Below are 16780 nucleotides of genomic sequence, written 5' to 3' on the forward strand. Positions count from 1 at the left end.
CATCCCTTGGTTTTGTTCTACAAAAATCAGAACACTCAGCAAAGGGCCTCACAGCCAGGGAAAAGGGCAGAGGGTTGTGAAGGAGGGTCTAGGTTTACAAAACAACAACAGAAGCATACATCCGAGCCCTGGGCTGCAGCCTGGTGCCAGAGGAGTTCACCCACAGCAGCTGGGAGCCTCAGGAAGGTGATGCCCTGCCCGGGTTCAAGGCTCTAACTTCGGGCTCCAGCTCCCAAGTCTTCATCTTGGAAGCCAGCCGGGACCCACAGAAGGGAACGATCCTGAATCCCAGAGGCCTTAGGGGTCGGGTCTCAAGTCCTGGAATCCCCCTCCAGCAGGAGAGCGGGAAGGGCGCTCAGGGGACTGGACCTGGACCTCAAGGGGCGGGACCGGGTCGCCGGGAGGCGGAGCCTTGCTGGTACCACCGGGCTTCTCCCCAGAGGAGCCGAACCTGAACTTCGAGGGGCGTGGTTTCTGCCCTCAGGACCTTGGGGGCGGGGCCTGGGCCCTCGGGGGCGGGGCCTGGGCCTCTGTGGGCGGGGCTTGGCTCCCGGGACCCGCAGGGCGGCGCCGGCGCTCAGGCCCGCGGAGGCAGCGGCTCCACGTTGAGCCAGATGCCGCTCTCCGTGCGCAGGATGAGCTCGGGCTTCCGCCGCACCTTGCGCGTTCGGTCCACACTCAGGCGGAAACGCAGCAGCGTCAGCGCCACGGCCACGCGCATCTCGGCCATGGCAAAGCTCTGTCCGATGCAGTTCCTAGAGGAAGGGGGACGGGGGCGGGGCTCAGGCCTGGAAGCGGGGAGTCCCCGCGTAAAGGACCTCCCGCTCTGAGCCTCAGTTCCCTCATCTGTAAAATGGGGGCAGTGGCGTCATAGAGTCCTTGGGAGCACATACGCCCAGAACTCAGGGCCTGGCACAACAGTAGCTGCTCAACACCCAGGGATACTATCGCAGAGTCTGATTTGGGGGAATCCTGGTGCATTGGAAGCATGAACTGGGTGCTGGGTTGGCAGAAAGCACATCTGGGTGGGAGGTGGTCTCTGCCCCTGATCTGCACATCCCTGACTTTCCGCCGGCCTCAGCGCTCCTCCTACGCTTGGCTTGGACTGGGGGAAAGAGAATTACCTTGGTCCTGCAGAGAAAGGCACATAGGCCAGTGGGGAGCGCTGCTGTGGGTTGTCCGGATCAAACCGATAGGGGTTGTACACCTAGACAGGATTCGCCTGCGGGTGAGTCTGGGGGCTTGGCCCAACCATCCCAGCTTAGCCCCCACCCTTCAGCTGGACAGAGAGAACCTCGCTACTATCCAGCCACACTCTCTTCTTTCCGTTGTTCAAGCATGCCAGGCTCATTACAACCACAGGGCCTTTGTACTTCCTGTGGAACAGGCTTCTCCAGGCTCTTCACACTCTTCAGGTCTCGGCTTAAATATCTCTTCCTCCACAAGGCCTTTCTTCACCATTTAAGCTAAAGTGCCCCCCACCGCACTCCAGTTTATATTTCCTTTGTACCCATATCAATATCCACGATGATAGCTTTTGCTTATTTTCTTCCCCTGAACTTCACCATGAGCTCCATGAGGGCAAAGACAGTGCCCACCATAGAGGCTGGCACACAGTAGGCTTTCAATAATATTTGTAGACCTGATGAATCAACAGTGAGTGAGTAGGTGGGGCAGGGGCACTCAAGCTCTGCATTCAACCAGGCCATCTGTATCCCTGGGGAGCAGGGTAGGGAGGCCTCACCTCCCCCCAGGACTCCCCTTCTGAGAAGGAAGAAGCTGAGGGAAGGGAGAATTGAGGCAGGGGCTCACCTTGGAGTCAGGCCACACTGTGGGGTTGTGGTGGGTCCCATAGATGCTGACCAGGCAGATAATTCCTGTGGGGAAGGTGGGGTCAGTAGGGCCAGTGGCGCTGAGGGGAACCAGGGCCTTCTCTGAAGACCTCCTCCTCCCTCCCTTGCTCTTCCTGGAGCCATGCTGTTCCCATGAGCCAACTGCTACCCTTTCTTGCCCATCCTTCTCTGAAAAACTCTGCTGCTATGTCCACTCTCCCTGCTGCTCCATAAAAGGTCCCCATAACCTTCTTTCTAGCTGTCATGCTGGCCACACAGGGATTTTCTTATTCACATACCTGACACTGTTCCTCCTCAGCTCAAATACCTCCTATGGTTCCCTACTGTCCTGAAGATCAAGTTCAAGTGCCTCAACCCAGCATTCCAAATCTTTCACTACCTGTACCCTGAGACTCTGCTCCATAAACATGCTCTCTTTCACTTCCAACCTCCAAGGCTCACATCTCATATTTCTTCTTCCAAGCAGCCCTCCCTGCATTTCACCCCAGATAAAGTCATCACTCTATTTTGGGCTGTTCCAGCCCATCTTTAGCCCATCTTTGACCCCACACGACTGGGAATGTCTATGCTCTGCTGTGTCTCCCTCAGAGGTGGTACTCAAGGCCTGGTTCTGGGAACAAGGCCTCTCTAGATCTCCAGCATCCCTTGGGCTTAGTGTCCAAGGGATATCTGGCAACTGAATGAAACCATCTTTCCCCTACCTGAGCCCTCACAGGGCCCACTTTGCCATACCCACTGTTGTCTTTCCACCTGGACTCACCCATCTCAGTCTCCCCATTACACAACTGGGTCTCCTCCCTCATCCCAGAAGCCACACAGAGAGACACCCAATCTACAGGGAGGGTGCACCTGGGGCAGGCATGACCAGGCTCCCATAGGAAGCAGAGAAGCCCAGTGACTTGAAGGACATAACGGGCACCTTTGGGGATGATGCGCCCATCTGGAAGCTTGATGTCCTCCGTGCAGCGGCGGGAAACCAAGGTCACTGGCGGGAACTGGCGTAGGCTCTCCTTGATGCACATGGTGGTGAAGGGCAGCTGGGTCAGGTCATCCCTGGGGAGCATAGAACATGGAATGGTGGGTGACTTCAGGCCAGACCACAGCAACACTCACTTCCTCAAACAGGCACACACACACACACACACACACACACACAAGCACACACATGCATTCAGGAGCAACGTGCAGGAAACCAGTCTAGGGTCTCAGACTTGTCCCATGCACATATCACTAATCCTCAGCATGCAAAATATCTGACCCCCAACCAATCAGAGCAGCACCCACAGGCTTCTGCACACCCAGCATTAACCCTTTAACTGATGAATTATGTGGCAGTCAGGGAATAGCTGGGAGTGGTGCCAGGATAGTCAGGGGACCCAGGGCAGCAGTAGTTTACCAGCCTGTATGAATCAATTTCAATATTTAAAAACCCATACATTCTCTCCTATGCTATTAACTTTTTTCCATTGTATTCCAGGGTCCCAATTTGGATTAATTAGAATCCTTGGTCCATGATCTGGATCATTTTCTTTCTCTTTCAAAAAAACGTTATATCGCTATGGTAAAGGGCAAATGGCACGCCTGGCATAAAAGTACCCATAACCTAAACACCACTGGGAAAACAGAAGAGTTATTAAATTCTAGCTAGACCCATCTCCTGCCCAGTCCTCAGAACCTGAGCCATCTTCTGCCTTCATTAAAAAGGCAAATTCACAAGGAGTTGAAGATACGATGGCACCCCACTGAGTGTCTCTCCCAGACATCAAAATCTAAAAGGTGAACACACTGAACAGAAAAGAGCTTTCTCCGATGCTATTTAAATGCTGTTTTCTTTTAGTCATCCAGAATCAGCTCTACATGGCACACATCTGAAGTAAATTGGATTATTGTTCCTGACTCTTCACTCTCCTCCCACCTCCATGTTTGAATTACATACCCCATGCACTTTGCATGCGATTCTGCAGTGCCTTCTACTTAGGTGAGTGGAATGTATGCCCTGCCCCATTTGTGGTTGACGTGGACATGTGACTTGCTTTAGCTAATTGGAATGTTACAATGCAAGCAGAGGTTTTAAACTGTGGCTCTTTGTGCTTCTGGAATCTGCCTTGAGAAGAATGTGCCCAGGGTAGCTGCTGGTTCAAGGAGAACGAGGACACATGTGGAACAGACCTGAACCCACACATCTGTTTGGATACTACCTTATTCAACAACACCCAGCAGTAGCAAGAGTAATATACAGGTAAGAGCAAGAAATACGTGCAGATCAGAGCAAGAAATAAAGGCAAGCAAGCTCTAGACTCAACCTGCCTCCCATGACCCCCCTGACCCCAAACCAACCACTCCAACTCCTCCAGCTCCCGGCCTTTTATGACTTCTTGGATCTCCTCTCGGCACTTCTCCTGGTACTCTGGATACTTGGCCAAGTTGAATAGCACCCATGAGAGCCCACTAGACGTTGTGTCATGACCTGGAGGTAGAGGAGGAACTCAAGTGGAGGCTGTCTAAAGACAGAGAAGATGTGATTTTCAGACAATGGGATCCCTCCTGGCCTCCCCCAGCCTCACCCCACATCCTCACCTTCAAACATAAAGGTGTCCGCCTCAGCTCGGATGTCCTCATCTGACAGCTCCCTCCCATCTTCATCCTGGAGTGAGTGGGAGAGGATGTTCAGCCCACTTCATCCCACCTTCCACATCCTAGGGCTTCTCTAAAGTCAAGATATCTGCCCCTCTCTCAAGCCAAGCTGCAGGGGTAAGGACTCCAGGCAGATAGAGGTAGGCAACTTGTCTAAGAAAGATGGAAAGTGCGAGGAAGAGTCAAAGATGAATAGAATAAGGGAGTTTGTATTTCTTGAGTAGCTACTGACACCATGCAGCCTGCTGGATGCCCAACAATGATCTGAGATCACGTCTCATGACTGCCATGTCATAAATGGGGAAGGGAAGGCTCAGAGGGAAGAGTCAGATACTAAGGTCAAGCATCCACTAAGCAGCAGGGCCAGAACTGAAACCCAGGACTGTTTGAATCCAGAACCCAAGCACTTCTCAGAAATTCCACAGAAGCAATCTCTGCAAGCGTCACGTTTCTTCAAAGTCCTGTTATTTCATCATGGTAAGTACAGTGGGCAAAACTGTGTCTCCCCCCATACCCGCCACCATCAAGAATTCTTATGGTGAAGTCTTAACCCCCACAGGGCCTCAGAATGTGACCATATTTGGAGACAGGGCCTTTAGAGACTTAATTAAATTATAATGAGGTCCTTAAATTAAATTATAATGAGGTCCCTAGGGTGGGCCCTAGTCCAACATGACTGGTGCCCTTAGAAGAGGAATTTTACACAGAGACACAGAGAGAAGACAAAGCGAAGATATATGAGAAGGTGCCATCTACAAGCTAGGGAGAGAGGCCTCAGAAGAACCAATCCTGTCAGTGCCTTTGACCTCAGACTTCTAGCTTCCAGAACCTCGAGAAAATTAATTTCTGTGGTTTAACTCACCCAATCTAAGGTAGCCCTAGCAAACTAATACAGTAAGTCTTAACGTGTGCTGCATCGGCCCGCATCCCAGATCTATGTTACTTTGGATGTGGATCATTTTACATTCACCAAGGGGCCGTCCTGGGCAGGTCTCCACCCTTCAGGGTCCAGCCTCACCCGGGCCAGGAGCAGCACATCAATGAAGTCCAAGGTCTTGCCCTGCTTGCCCTTCAGCCAGGTCTCAGCCCCCTGCTGGCGGAGTGCCTGCCGCCGCTCCTGGATGACCTCCGTGGTAAAGCGGTGTACGGTGTCACAGGCCTGCCGGAAACGCCGCCCATCTGCTGTGAGGTAGTAGATGAAGTCTATATGGTGATGCAGGCGATACTGGCGCCGGACCACCAGGGCACTCAGCTCAATGATGGCCGAGATGTAATCGCTCATCTTCCTGTTGGGGAGATAGGGGGAAGAAGAACATGGGCCTAGCCCTTAACACAAGCTGCTTCTCCCCGTGGATAGGTGACGGAGAGAGGCCCTGTATAGATGATATTGTCTTAGTTTCTTGTATTCTTTATGCTGTGCCATCTGGGGCCTTGCTAACTGGAGAGACACTGCCCCTCCCAGAACTAACTAGTTCTTAGAGACAGCCAATGATTCATCCAAGAGCATGCTTCATATCAAAACCAAACAATCCAGATCCTTCCTTTACACTGAAATTTATCACACTGACCCTCTATCACCAGGCCTTAATCACCCCAGGGACAGGTACCAACACCTAGGGACAGCCCTGTATCCTCCAGGGCCCTCTAAAATTATTCAAAGTAGCCAATCCTAAGCCTGCACTCTGCCATACTGCTCCTTCCTACAGAAACCACAAAAAAAAAAAAAAAAAAAAAAAAAGACTCCTGCCACACTTTCTCCTGACTGACACTGATGCTTCCCGGGGTAGTCCTGAGTGGTGTGGCACGCCCCCTCCTCTTGGAAACTATAAGTAACAAACTAATTTTTTAATGCCAATCATGTGATCTGTTAGCCTCATACCTAAATAGAACCAAAATCCAGGTACATTTTAAAACAGGCCCAAAGGATTAGGACTTCCAAACAGATGTAGCCTATAAAGAATAAGAATAATGCCTACAAAGCCACAGAATGGGAGAACTCCTGTTCCTGGTGATAAACTTGTATCTAAAACATATAAAGAGCTCTCAAAACACAATAATAGACATATAACCCAATTTAAAAATAGGCAAAGCATATGAAGATGTATCTCCAAAGAAGATATACAAATGGCCAAACAGCACATGAAAAGATACTTCACAGCACTAGCCACTAGGGAAATGCAAATCAAAACCACAATGAGATACCACTTCAACTACTTCCCAACTAGGAATAGCTAGAATTAAAAAGACAGATAATAATAAGTGTTGGCAAGGGTGTGGAGAAATTGGAGTCCTCACATACTGTGCAGGTAGGAATATAAAATGATGCATCTACTTTGGGGAAAATGTCTGACAGTTCCTCAAAGGCTAAGCAAAGAATTATCACATAACCCAGCAATTCCACTCCTAGGTACAGACCTTAAAAGAATTAAAAACATGTGTTCACACAAACACTGATACATGAATGTTTACGTAATAGCCAAAAAGTGGAAACAACCCAGATGTCCATCAACAGATGAGTGGATAAACAAAATGTGGTGTATATGGTAAATGGACTATTACTCAGCAACCTAAAAAATGAAATTGACACAGGCTACAGCATGGATGAATCTTGAAAACATTATGCTGAGTGAACAAAACTAGACACAAAAGTCTGTATCATTCCATCAATATGAAATTTCCATGATAGACAAATCTGTGGAGACCGGTGGAAGATGTGTGATTGCCTATACTGGGAGAAGTGGGAATGGGGGTGAGTGATAAAATGTATAGGGCATGTTTTGGGTGAAAATATTTTAAAATTGATTATGGTGATGGTTATACAACTACATGAATATACTAGAAACTATGTTGCTAACTAGAGAAACTAGAAATTATGTTTCTAGTATATTTACATAGTTGTCTATTTTAAACAGGGGGTGAATCATATGATATGTGAACTACATCTCAGTAAACCTGTTATTAAAAACACACAATGATAATTCTAGGGGCATCTGGGTGGCACACCTGGTTAAGCATCCAACTCTTGGTTTTGGCTCAGGTCCTGATCTTGGAGTCATGAAATCAAGCCCCGCATCAGGTTCCACACTCAGCACAGAGTCTGCTTAAGATTCTCTCTCCTTTTCCCTCTGACCCTCCATCCCCCACCCTGTATGTGCCTACTCTTTCTCTCTCTCTCTTTCTCTCTCTCCCTCTCTATCTTTCTCTCAAATAAATAAAACTTTTAATGAAAAAAAATAGGGGATCCCTGGATGGCTCAGCAGTTTAGCGCCTGCCTTTGGCCCAGGGCATGATCCTGTAGTCCCGGAATCAAGTCCCACATCAGGCTCCCTGCATGGAGCCTGCTTCTCCCTCTGCCTGTGTCTCTACCTCTCTCTCTCTCTCTCTCTCTCTCTCTCTCTCTCTGTGTGTGTGTGTGTGTATCTCATGAATAAATAAGTAAAATCTTTAAAAAAATAAAAAAATTTAAAAATTAAAAAAAATCCCTGGACAAGAGTGCAAGGGGCTGTCCTTGGTCCTGAAGTATGCTTGTTTTCATATATTTGTCACAGACTGTCATTTTCTTGTTTATTTATTTGTACACGGTTACTGCCTTTCTTCCCACCATGTAAGTTCCAGAGGAGCAAGACCTTGTCTATTTTGTTGACCACTGTATTCATAGTGCCTAGTCCAGGAGTGGTGGTTAGTAGGCACTCAGTAAATATTTTTGGATTAATTAATTAACCAATCACTAAGGCCATCCCCACCTTACCCAACTGAAGCATAACCCTACAAGCCCCAGAGTAACAAAGTCAGCAGCATACTACTAAGGACCTACTATGTGCTACAAACTTGCCACCATTTATGATGTCTCTTTTTCCTTTTATCCCCACCTAGATCATAAATTCCAAGGGGAACAAAAAAACTCCAAGGGGAATAAGACTGGGGCTTAGTCTGTTGCTCACCACCATATATCCAGTAGCTACCATAGTATCAGACATATCCAGTATAGGACTGGGGCTTAAACTGTGGAAGGAGCCTCGGTGTCCATCGAAAGTGAATGGATAAAGAAGATGTGGTTTATGTATACAATGGAATATTACTCAGCCATTAGAAACGACAAATACCCACCATTTGCTTTAACGTGGATGGAACTGGAGGGTATTATGCTGAGTGAAATAAGTCAATCGGAGAAGGACAAACATTATATGTTCTCATTCATTTGGGGAATATAAATAATAGTGAAAGGGAATATAAGGGAAGGGAGAAGAAGTGTGTGGGAAATATCAGAAAGGGAGACAGAACATAAAGACTCCTAACTCTGGGAAACGAACTAGGGGTGGTGGAAGGGGAGGAGGGTGGGCGGTGGGGATGACTGGGTGACAGGCACTGAGGGGGGCACTTGACGGGATGAGCACTGGGTGTTATTCTGTATGTTGGCAAATTGAACACCAATAAAAAATAAATTTATTATAAAAAAAAAGACTGGGGCTTAGTCTGTTGCTCACCACCATATATCCAGGAGCTACCAATAGTATCAGGCACAGAGTAGGTACACAACAAACATCTGATGAATGAATGAATGAACCAGAACAATGGTTATCTTATTCACTCATTCAACAAATATTCACTGGGCATCTGTGTGCCAGGCCAGTGTGACATCATTTTATTCCTTTTTTTTTTTTTTTTGAAGCACAAAGTGCTATTTGTTTAGAGTATGAGCAGGGAGGAGGGGCAAATGGAGAGAAGCAGAGAGAATCTCAAGTAGGCTCTGCAAGCACAGAGCCCAACATGAGGCTTGATCCCACAACCCTGAGATAATGACCCAGATCAAAATCAAGAGTTGGAAGCTTAACCAACTGAGCCACCCAAGCACCCCAATATCATTTTATTTTTAAAACACCTCAGAGAGTCAAGGATTGTCATCCTTGTTTTATTAAAAAATGACACTGAGACTCAGAAAGTGGGGAGACACTTTCCAAAGGCCAAACTACTCTTCATGGAACAATGAAGGAAACTAGCATTTATTAAGCACCTACTATATGCAAAACCATCAACCTACATTATCTCAATATTCACACGATGGCTAAGGGGAAGGAACTGGGATTCCATTTTCAGATAAGAAGATAAGCTCAGAGAGATGATGTCCATTTTCAGGAATACACAGCCTGTCAGTGGCAGAGCACCAATAGCCCAGGGATGCCCAACAACTGAGAGTTTCCTTTCTTCTCCCACCACCTTGCCCTAGAACAACTGGCTCTATCTTCCCCAGGGAAGCTACACTCACTCCTGGCAGTTGCTGTTGTAGCTGAAGACACATTTCTGAAGACTGTCCAGGGTCATGAGGCTAACATGCTCAAACATGTCAAGGGAGATGACTGAGCCCTGTGCCAGGCGCCGCCATTTACCCTGGAAGAAAAGGATACATGGCAAATTGACATGGAGACCACAGACTTTAAGCCAGGCTAACAATGACCCAGCTGCCCACTCACTACAACCCCACTTTATAGGGTAAAGGAAGTGAAGCTTCCTGACATTGCCCAGCTTACCCATGAGCTGGAGCCCAGACCAGTCTCACTCCTAGGATACCCTCTTCCCAAATAACCTTGAGACTCACATGCATGATGTCTGTGCACTGGTTAAAGATCTTCATGTAGGGTTTCAGGATGTCAAAGTGGAAGGCAGGTGTCAGCAAGCGGCGGTGCCGGCTCCACTTGTCACCTTTGCTCAGCAGCAGCCCATCCCCTGGGCCCAGAAGACTAAGATTAGGGGCCTCTCCTATTACTCTGAAATACTACAAGAAACCCCAGGCCCCACCGCGTCTTCCCTGAAACCTCAGCCCCAGGTATTCAGTTGTACACTCACCAAGCCAAGGTTTCAGAAATCCATAGAAAAGGTCATCCTTGGGGGCAATGGCAGCTGTGGAGTGAGAAGAGGTGATGATGACTCAAAACAGTTAGAGTTCTAACACTTGACCTCTGCTTATGACCTCCTTGGGCCTCCTCTCTGAGCTCTGACATCAGCCTCATCACTCCAGTCCATCCTCCATACCTGCCCCAGAAAGATCCCTGTAACCTGCTGAACTGAACATGAGCCTCCCATGGCTCCCTATCATCCTGATAAAAAATTTCAAGCTCAGGCTAAGACTGAAGACCCTGCCCATCTTGCCCCTATATGCCTCTCCTACCTCACCTATCAACATATACCCAATAACCCCCACATGCTGGCCCTACTTCCAAACCTTTGTCCAGGCTATGCTCTCCATCCAGAATGGCCCTCTTCACCCTAATCACCCCTCTTTTCTGCCAACTCAGGCCATTTGAATTATACCTCCTGTGTTCTCAGTCTGCCCTGTACTCTAGTCCCGGGAGGTCTTATCAGATGCTAGATCTGACCATGTCCCTTCCTACTCACACCATTAGCCAAAACCACCAACTGTTTAGCCCATTTTCAAAGCCATGAATGATCTACTTCAGTCCAGCCCTTTCAGAACACCTCTATCCTCCATTTTCTACATGTTCAATGTTCTAACATCACAGGATTTTCTCATCTCCTTGAAAAAGTCTCATTCTTTCTTTGTTCCAGGTCTCTCAACCACATGCACTCTCTGCCTCAAACACTCTTCCCTCATCCATCAAGTCTCTACTTGGATGCCATCCCTCCTCCACCAATTCCTCTGTATTGTATCTATCCAGTTACTGGCCCCTTGAGAGAAAGCACCATGTTGATCACTGATACACTGGTGCTAAATGATGTTTTTATAGAGAGGGAGAAAGGAGGGAGGAACAGAGGGAGAGGGAAAGAAAACCTCTTTTTTAAGGTTTTATTTATATATTGAGGGGGGCAGAGGAAGAAGGACAAGTAGACTCCGCACTGAACACAGAGCCCAACATGAGGCTTGATCCCACAATCCTGAGATCATGACCTGAGCTAAAATCAAGAGTCAAATACTTAACCAACTGAGCCACCTAAGCACCCCTGGTGCTAAATAAACTTTTATTGAATGAACCAACCAAAGGATGAATGAATGCAAAAATGGATGGACAGATAGATGGATGGGTGAGTGAGTGAATTCCCTTTCTACATGTTGAACAGAGTTGGGACAGAATGGGCCAGGACCCAGGAAGGAAGTACCTGAAACTCAAGTGATGTCACTTTTATCTGAGATGTGACTCAGCCACCTACACACACACTACCTAGGAATTGGCCAATTGTGCACACAGTCATATGTCCACTCATCCTCCTATTTAGAACATCTCTTCTGCTATCTTCCTGTACCCAACCCATGCTGGGGACCAGGAATGGCTCAGGTCCACACCCTGCCTGGAGGAGCATCGGGTGGGGTGAGAAAGGGAAGCAGAGGCACGTCATGCAATTATCAAGAAGGTAGAAAGTGTGCCAGAAGCAAAGGAAGGCACAGAGAAAGGGCTGCTGGAAGTCACGGCTGGCTTCCAGGAAGAGGCAGCATTGGAGAAGAAGGCGAAAGTCTAGTGACTCCTTTCTTCTCTGAGAACTGGACTTCAGCCTACGCCCCTTGAGGGTCTTTTCCTTTGCTCTCCCATCCTCAAGTCCCTATCCCACTCCAAATCTGACCATCAATTCCAGGAGAGGCTGTGTCCGGGCTGCCTTCCTCACCAGTGTCCCTTTCAGTGAAGAGGGAATATAATCTACTCTGGAGGAGTTCATGTAAGAAAAGGCCCCACCCCATGCCCAGCAGGAAGAACCCTATCACTGTGGTTGAGAGCTTGGCCTCTGGGCGGGTCAGGTCTGGGTCCAAACCCCAGCCCTACCATTAACCCCTTGTATAAACTTGGGCATGATAGCCCTCTGTCCCTCCATTTCCTCATTTGCCAGAGGAGAAACCAAACAATCCTGCCTGTCTTGTGGCATCCCTACAAAAACTCAATGAGCTAATATGTTCCTGGCACATGGCAGGTGCTCATTAAATATTTGTACACATAAATGAATAATTAACCAACTGCTGGCTATTTTTATGACTATGATTATAATTATTGGTCACTGGTGTCAAGAACTTGTGAGATGAGTATCTGCATCTCCAGCCCCCAGCAAAGCCCCTACCATGAAAAATAAATGCCTAGCCATTGAGGAAAGCAGTTTAGTGATTCATTAAAAAGTTAAATGTAGAATTTCCATATGGCCCTGCATTTCTATGCCTTGGTATCTCCCGAAGAGAAGTGAAAATATATATCCATGCTGAAATTTGTACATGTGTGTTCATAGCATGATTTGGAATGTCCAAAATGTAGAAACAACCCAAATGTCAGCCAGTGGAGGAGTGGATAAACAAAAGTGGTATATCCATATATCCAGACACCCAGACTAGGGACTATCACTCAGCCTTCAAGAGGAATAAGGTCCCAGTAATCACTACACTGTGGATGAATGAATGAATCTCCAGGACAGGCAAAGCCACAGAGATGGAAAAGAAATTGGTACGTACCAGGAGCTGGGGAGAGGGGGGAATGGAGAGTAAACACTTAATAGGTTCAGGCTATTTTATGGAGCCATGAAAAATATTGAAACTAGAGAGAGCCAAGGTTGCACAACATTGTGGACACTCGAAATACCTTACAGTTTAAAATTGTATACTTTAAAATGGTTAATTACATGTTATGTGAACCTCAACTCCATCCAAAATGAAGGTAGAAAGACAAGCTATAATTATATGCCTATATATCATGTTTTATCCCCTATAAAGCATCTTCATTTCCTTTCTCCCATTTAATGCTCTCTATCTCTCTTACCCAATATAAGATGAAGACAGAGGTCCAAGAGGACCCATGCCTTCTCAGGATCCATGGGCTGTGTGGGCTTAGGCCCCATGCAGTAGGGAAGGGGGCTCACAGCTTGGGGGCCAGGCCTGTCTGCCCTAACTCACAGCCACACCCTCCCTGTCTAGAGCCCCCCACCTGTCCCCCAGTGGGAGAGGCATGGATGTCCTGCCCATCCTGAGGGAGGGGAGGGGAGAGCAGAGGCAGAGGCTTGAGCATCTGCTATGCACCCAGGCCACACTGGGGGCTCTACTTACTATTCTTTGGGGTCTCACAACCATGTAGGACAGTACTGAGGAAACTGAGGCTCTTAAGAGTAGTGGGGCTGGGGGAGGAGAAGGAGGAGGAGAAAGAAAGAAAACCAGGATATGAGAAAGGCAGGAGAGAACAAACCCTCATGAGTGCCTACCCACATCATACGCAGCCCTCACAACCACCCCATTTTACAGAGCAGAAACGGTCCCTGCGAGGCTAGCTCAATTGCTCGGTCACACAGCAAATATGGCTCTAGCCAAGAATCCAAGCCCAGCCCATCCAAGTCCTGACCCAGGGCTCTTCCCACAACTTGGTGCCCATCCCTTAGAAGAGTCACCTTTCCCAGGGTCTAGATTTCCCCCTCTGTGCAGTGGGGTGGGCATCCCCTCACAAATACAATAATGGTGAGAAAGGAAAGAATGGCAGTCCCTTCCTCTTCCATGGCTGTAGGGTGGCACCTTGAAGGTGGTTTCTAGACACAGGGTTTATAGAGGCCCAAGCTGGGGCCAGAGATCCTAAAATTCCTGGAGGTCTTTCATTCCTCCCTCCTCTCTCAAATGCCCCTGATGCCTCTGGAGGTGCCCAATTCCATGCGAGGCCATGCTACAGATCCAAACTCCCATGAGGCAGACAGGGCTGGATGCAGACACGCTCAGCCCTAGAGGTTTAGGGCTGACCACGGAAAAGCCCAGAGGAAAAACCTATGATCTGTCTGGAGGATCTCGGAGGTCTTCCTGGAGAAGAGGTCATGGGATCTGGATGTTAAAGGTTGAATAAGTGCTTGACAAGCACATCTGGGAGTCCTATACCTTGGGGTAGATGTGGACAGACAAGAAAGAAGCAACCTTTCTACATCTCCTTTTCCACCAATCAGGGGCAGCCCAAGTGAAGCCAGGAGATCCACAGTGGGAATGTGAGAACCTAAATGATGGCGCTGCCATGGCTTAGAACTAAACAGCAACCACTTAACAAAATCCTAGGCAAACAATTATCTATCGGAACATGTTTGGCACTGACTTCCAGGTGGGTAGACATCCTCTCAAGTTTCCTAGGACTCTTTGATATGGTCCACCTTTTCCCAGGCTATTCCCACTATCTGTATTACCATGGCTGCTCTGGTGAACTCCTATTCACCCTTCAAATCCCTACTCAAAAGGCTCTTCCCCTGGATCACCTGTGTGCCTAGAAGCCCAGGCGAGCTCTGGGAGTTAAGGGGTTATCCATCACTCAAAGTCCCAGCACACCTACCTGAGGCACCCACTAGGGGCTTGATATAGTCAGGGTGCACCAGAACCAACAGTGGCAGGACGGGTCCGATCCACACCAGGATCACGTGGTGCATGTTGTCCAGAACCTTCTTCTCATCTTGGAGTCCCGTCTCATTTGGAAGATACTGGGGGAGGTCGGGGGGATAGGGAAAGATAGTGAGGAAGAGCCCAGCCCCAGCTTCCCCCAGCCTTTCCGTCTCACCATCTCCCCTGTCCTCAAAACAAGCCCAGAAGAGCTAGCTGGATGATTGGCTGTATGAAGGGGGCATCTGGCTGAACCTCTACTCCCTCATCTGAGAAGTGGAGCTGGGGGGGGGGGGCGTGTAAATCAACTCTGGCTGAGGGCAGCTGAGAAAATTGATGAATTAACAAAATGAGAGAGCCCCGGCACAAGACACATGGCTGGTGTTCAAGAAATAAAAACAGTAACAGTGAGCACGATAATAATGACTGGCATTTATTGAGTACGTGCTCTGTTAGGAATAAAATGGTACTGGTATTGTTATCTTTCACACATATATGGGCTCACGGTGTTAGGTGCTGCTATGGGCATTTTTTATATACCTTCAACCCACACAAGTATTGATGACATAGTTCCTACTATTTTCCCCATTTTTCTTAGAAAGGTCAAAGGATTTGTCTGAAGTTATAGGTGAGTAAGTGATGGTCTTAATTTGGGCTTCCCCAGAAGCAGATCTTGAGACAAGGGTTCTAGGGCAAGTAGTTCGTGTAGAGGGTGATCCCCAAAAACATGGGTAGGGGACTAGGGAATGTGAGACAGGGAGGGAAGGCAGCCAGTAAAAGGGGAGTTTCCAACGGAGTCATGGCCACAGGCAACTCAGTGCCCAGTCTTCCTGGGGACTTTGAAGGGGACACAAATCTCACAGTCAATCCACCAGAGGATGAGCTGGGGTGTTTATACACCAAATCCTACAATCTCATAGTCACTGGCTAGGGTCACTCCTGGGGCATTAACTCTCAAGCTCACCCTGCACAGTGCTAGAGAAAGCCCTAGAATGCAGGGGCTGGCAGCTGGAGGTCAGGTCATCACATCCAGAAATGGGCCAGAAGGATACAGGCAGGCACCGGCATCATCTGCCACAAAGCCAGGACTTGAGCCACCCAGCTCCAAAATGTCTGCTTTTAACAAAAACACAAGGCAGAAGTACTTCAGGCCATTGTGAGAAGGATCTGAGCTCAAATCTGCTCTCAGCAGCTATGTGACCTTGGGCAAGTCACTCAACCTCTCCGAGCTCCAAAGATCAAATCCATCACATTGGGAAGATCCATCCCTATTCCACAGGCTGTGAGAATTAGGGGAGAGCTCAGATATTAAGGGGCCTAACCCAGTGCCTGGTCAAATGCAAGGCCCAGCAATTGCCAATTGAAAGAATAAATGAATGAGTGAACAAGCCAACAGATGACTTCTCTTTGGCTCCCGTGTCTCCTTCTCAATCGGGTTCAGCCCTGGGAGACCATGGCCTCACCCAGAACTCATGGCCCTAGGTGGCAGGCTAGACCCATAGGGTCAATGTTGGACTTCAAAACTGGCCCTGGCCAACTGTTTGGGGCATCAGGACCTGGCCACTACCTCTGGAACCACCAGTAAAGCCAGATGGCTTCTCAAAGAGTACGAGCTGGATATGGGGCATGACAAATGAGTCAAAGTTCATCTAACTGAGAAGGATATTTGGGGTGGAGGACACAGTTCCAGCAAAGGCCATGGAGGTGGGAAGTCAGAGCCTGGTTATAGGAACAGGAAGTCATTCTGCAGGACTAGATGTGAGTAGGGTGGGAGTCAGAGTCTAAAGGGGATTGAATACCAGCTGAGGAGCTGACACTTTCTCTGGATAGCAGTGGGGAGCCATAGAGGGTATGTGGGTAGAAGAGGGATGTGGTTGGTTTCAAGAATCCTGCTGGGGCCAGGATGGGGGACAGACTGAAGGCAGGAGCCCAGGGAGGATGCTGGACCATGGTCCCGGCAGGAAGGATGAGGCCGGAG

General features: G+C 48.4%; 1 protein-coding gene across 3 annotated transcripts in view; it reads right to left on the reverse strand.

Moving 5' to 3' along the window:
• Nucleotides 1-555: 555 nt before the first annotated feature.
• The window catches only part of LOC112666666 (ultra-long-chain fatty acid omega-hydroxylase), a 66754-nt gene continuing 50529 nt past the window's right edge, over nucleotides 556-16780 (reverse strand). For all 3 annotated transcript variants that reach the window (XM_025457858.3, XM_025457856.3, XM_049098320.1), the window contains exons 3-13: nucleotides 14759-14903; nucleotides 10329-10382; nucleotides 10081-10208; nucleotides 9751-9872; nucleotides 5506-5773; nucleotides 4431-4497; nucleotides 4191-4320; nucleotides 2773-2906; nucleotides 1813-1877; nucleotides 1125-1207; nucleotides 556-755 (exon numbers count right to left, since the gene is read on the reverse strand). In XM_025457858.3, coding sequence (XP_025313643.3) covers nucleotides 578-755; nucleotides 1125-1207; nucleotides 1813-1877; nucleotides 2773-2906; nucleotides 4191-4320; nucleotides 4431-4497; nucleotides 5506-5773; nucleotides 9751-9872; nucleotides 10081-10208; nucleotides 10329-10382; nucleotides 14759-14903 — 1374 coding nt within the window. In that variant the 3' untranslated portion in view covers nucleotides 556-577. The remainder of the gene's footprint in view (nucleotides 756-1124; nucleotides 1208-1812; nucleotides 1878-2772; nucleotides 2907-4190; nucleotides 4321-4430; nucleotides 4498-5505; nucleotides 5774-9750; nucleotides 9873-10080; nucleotides 10209-10328; nucleotides 10383-14758; nucleotides 14904-16780) is intronic.

This window comes from Canis lupus, chromosome 20 (assembly GCF_003254725.2).
Source record: "Canis lupus dingo isolate Sandy chromosome 20, ASM325472v2, whole genome shotgun sequence".
Classification (NCBI taxonomy): domain Eukaryota; kingdom Metazoa; phylum Chordata; class Mammalia; order Carnivora; family Canidae; genus Canis; species Canis lupus.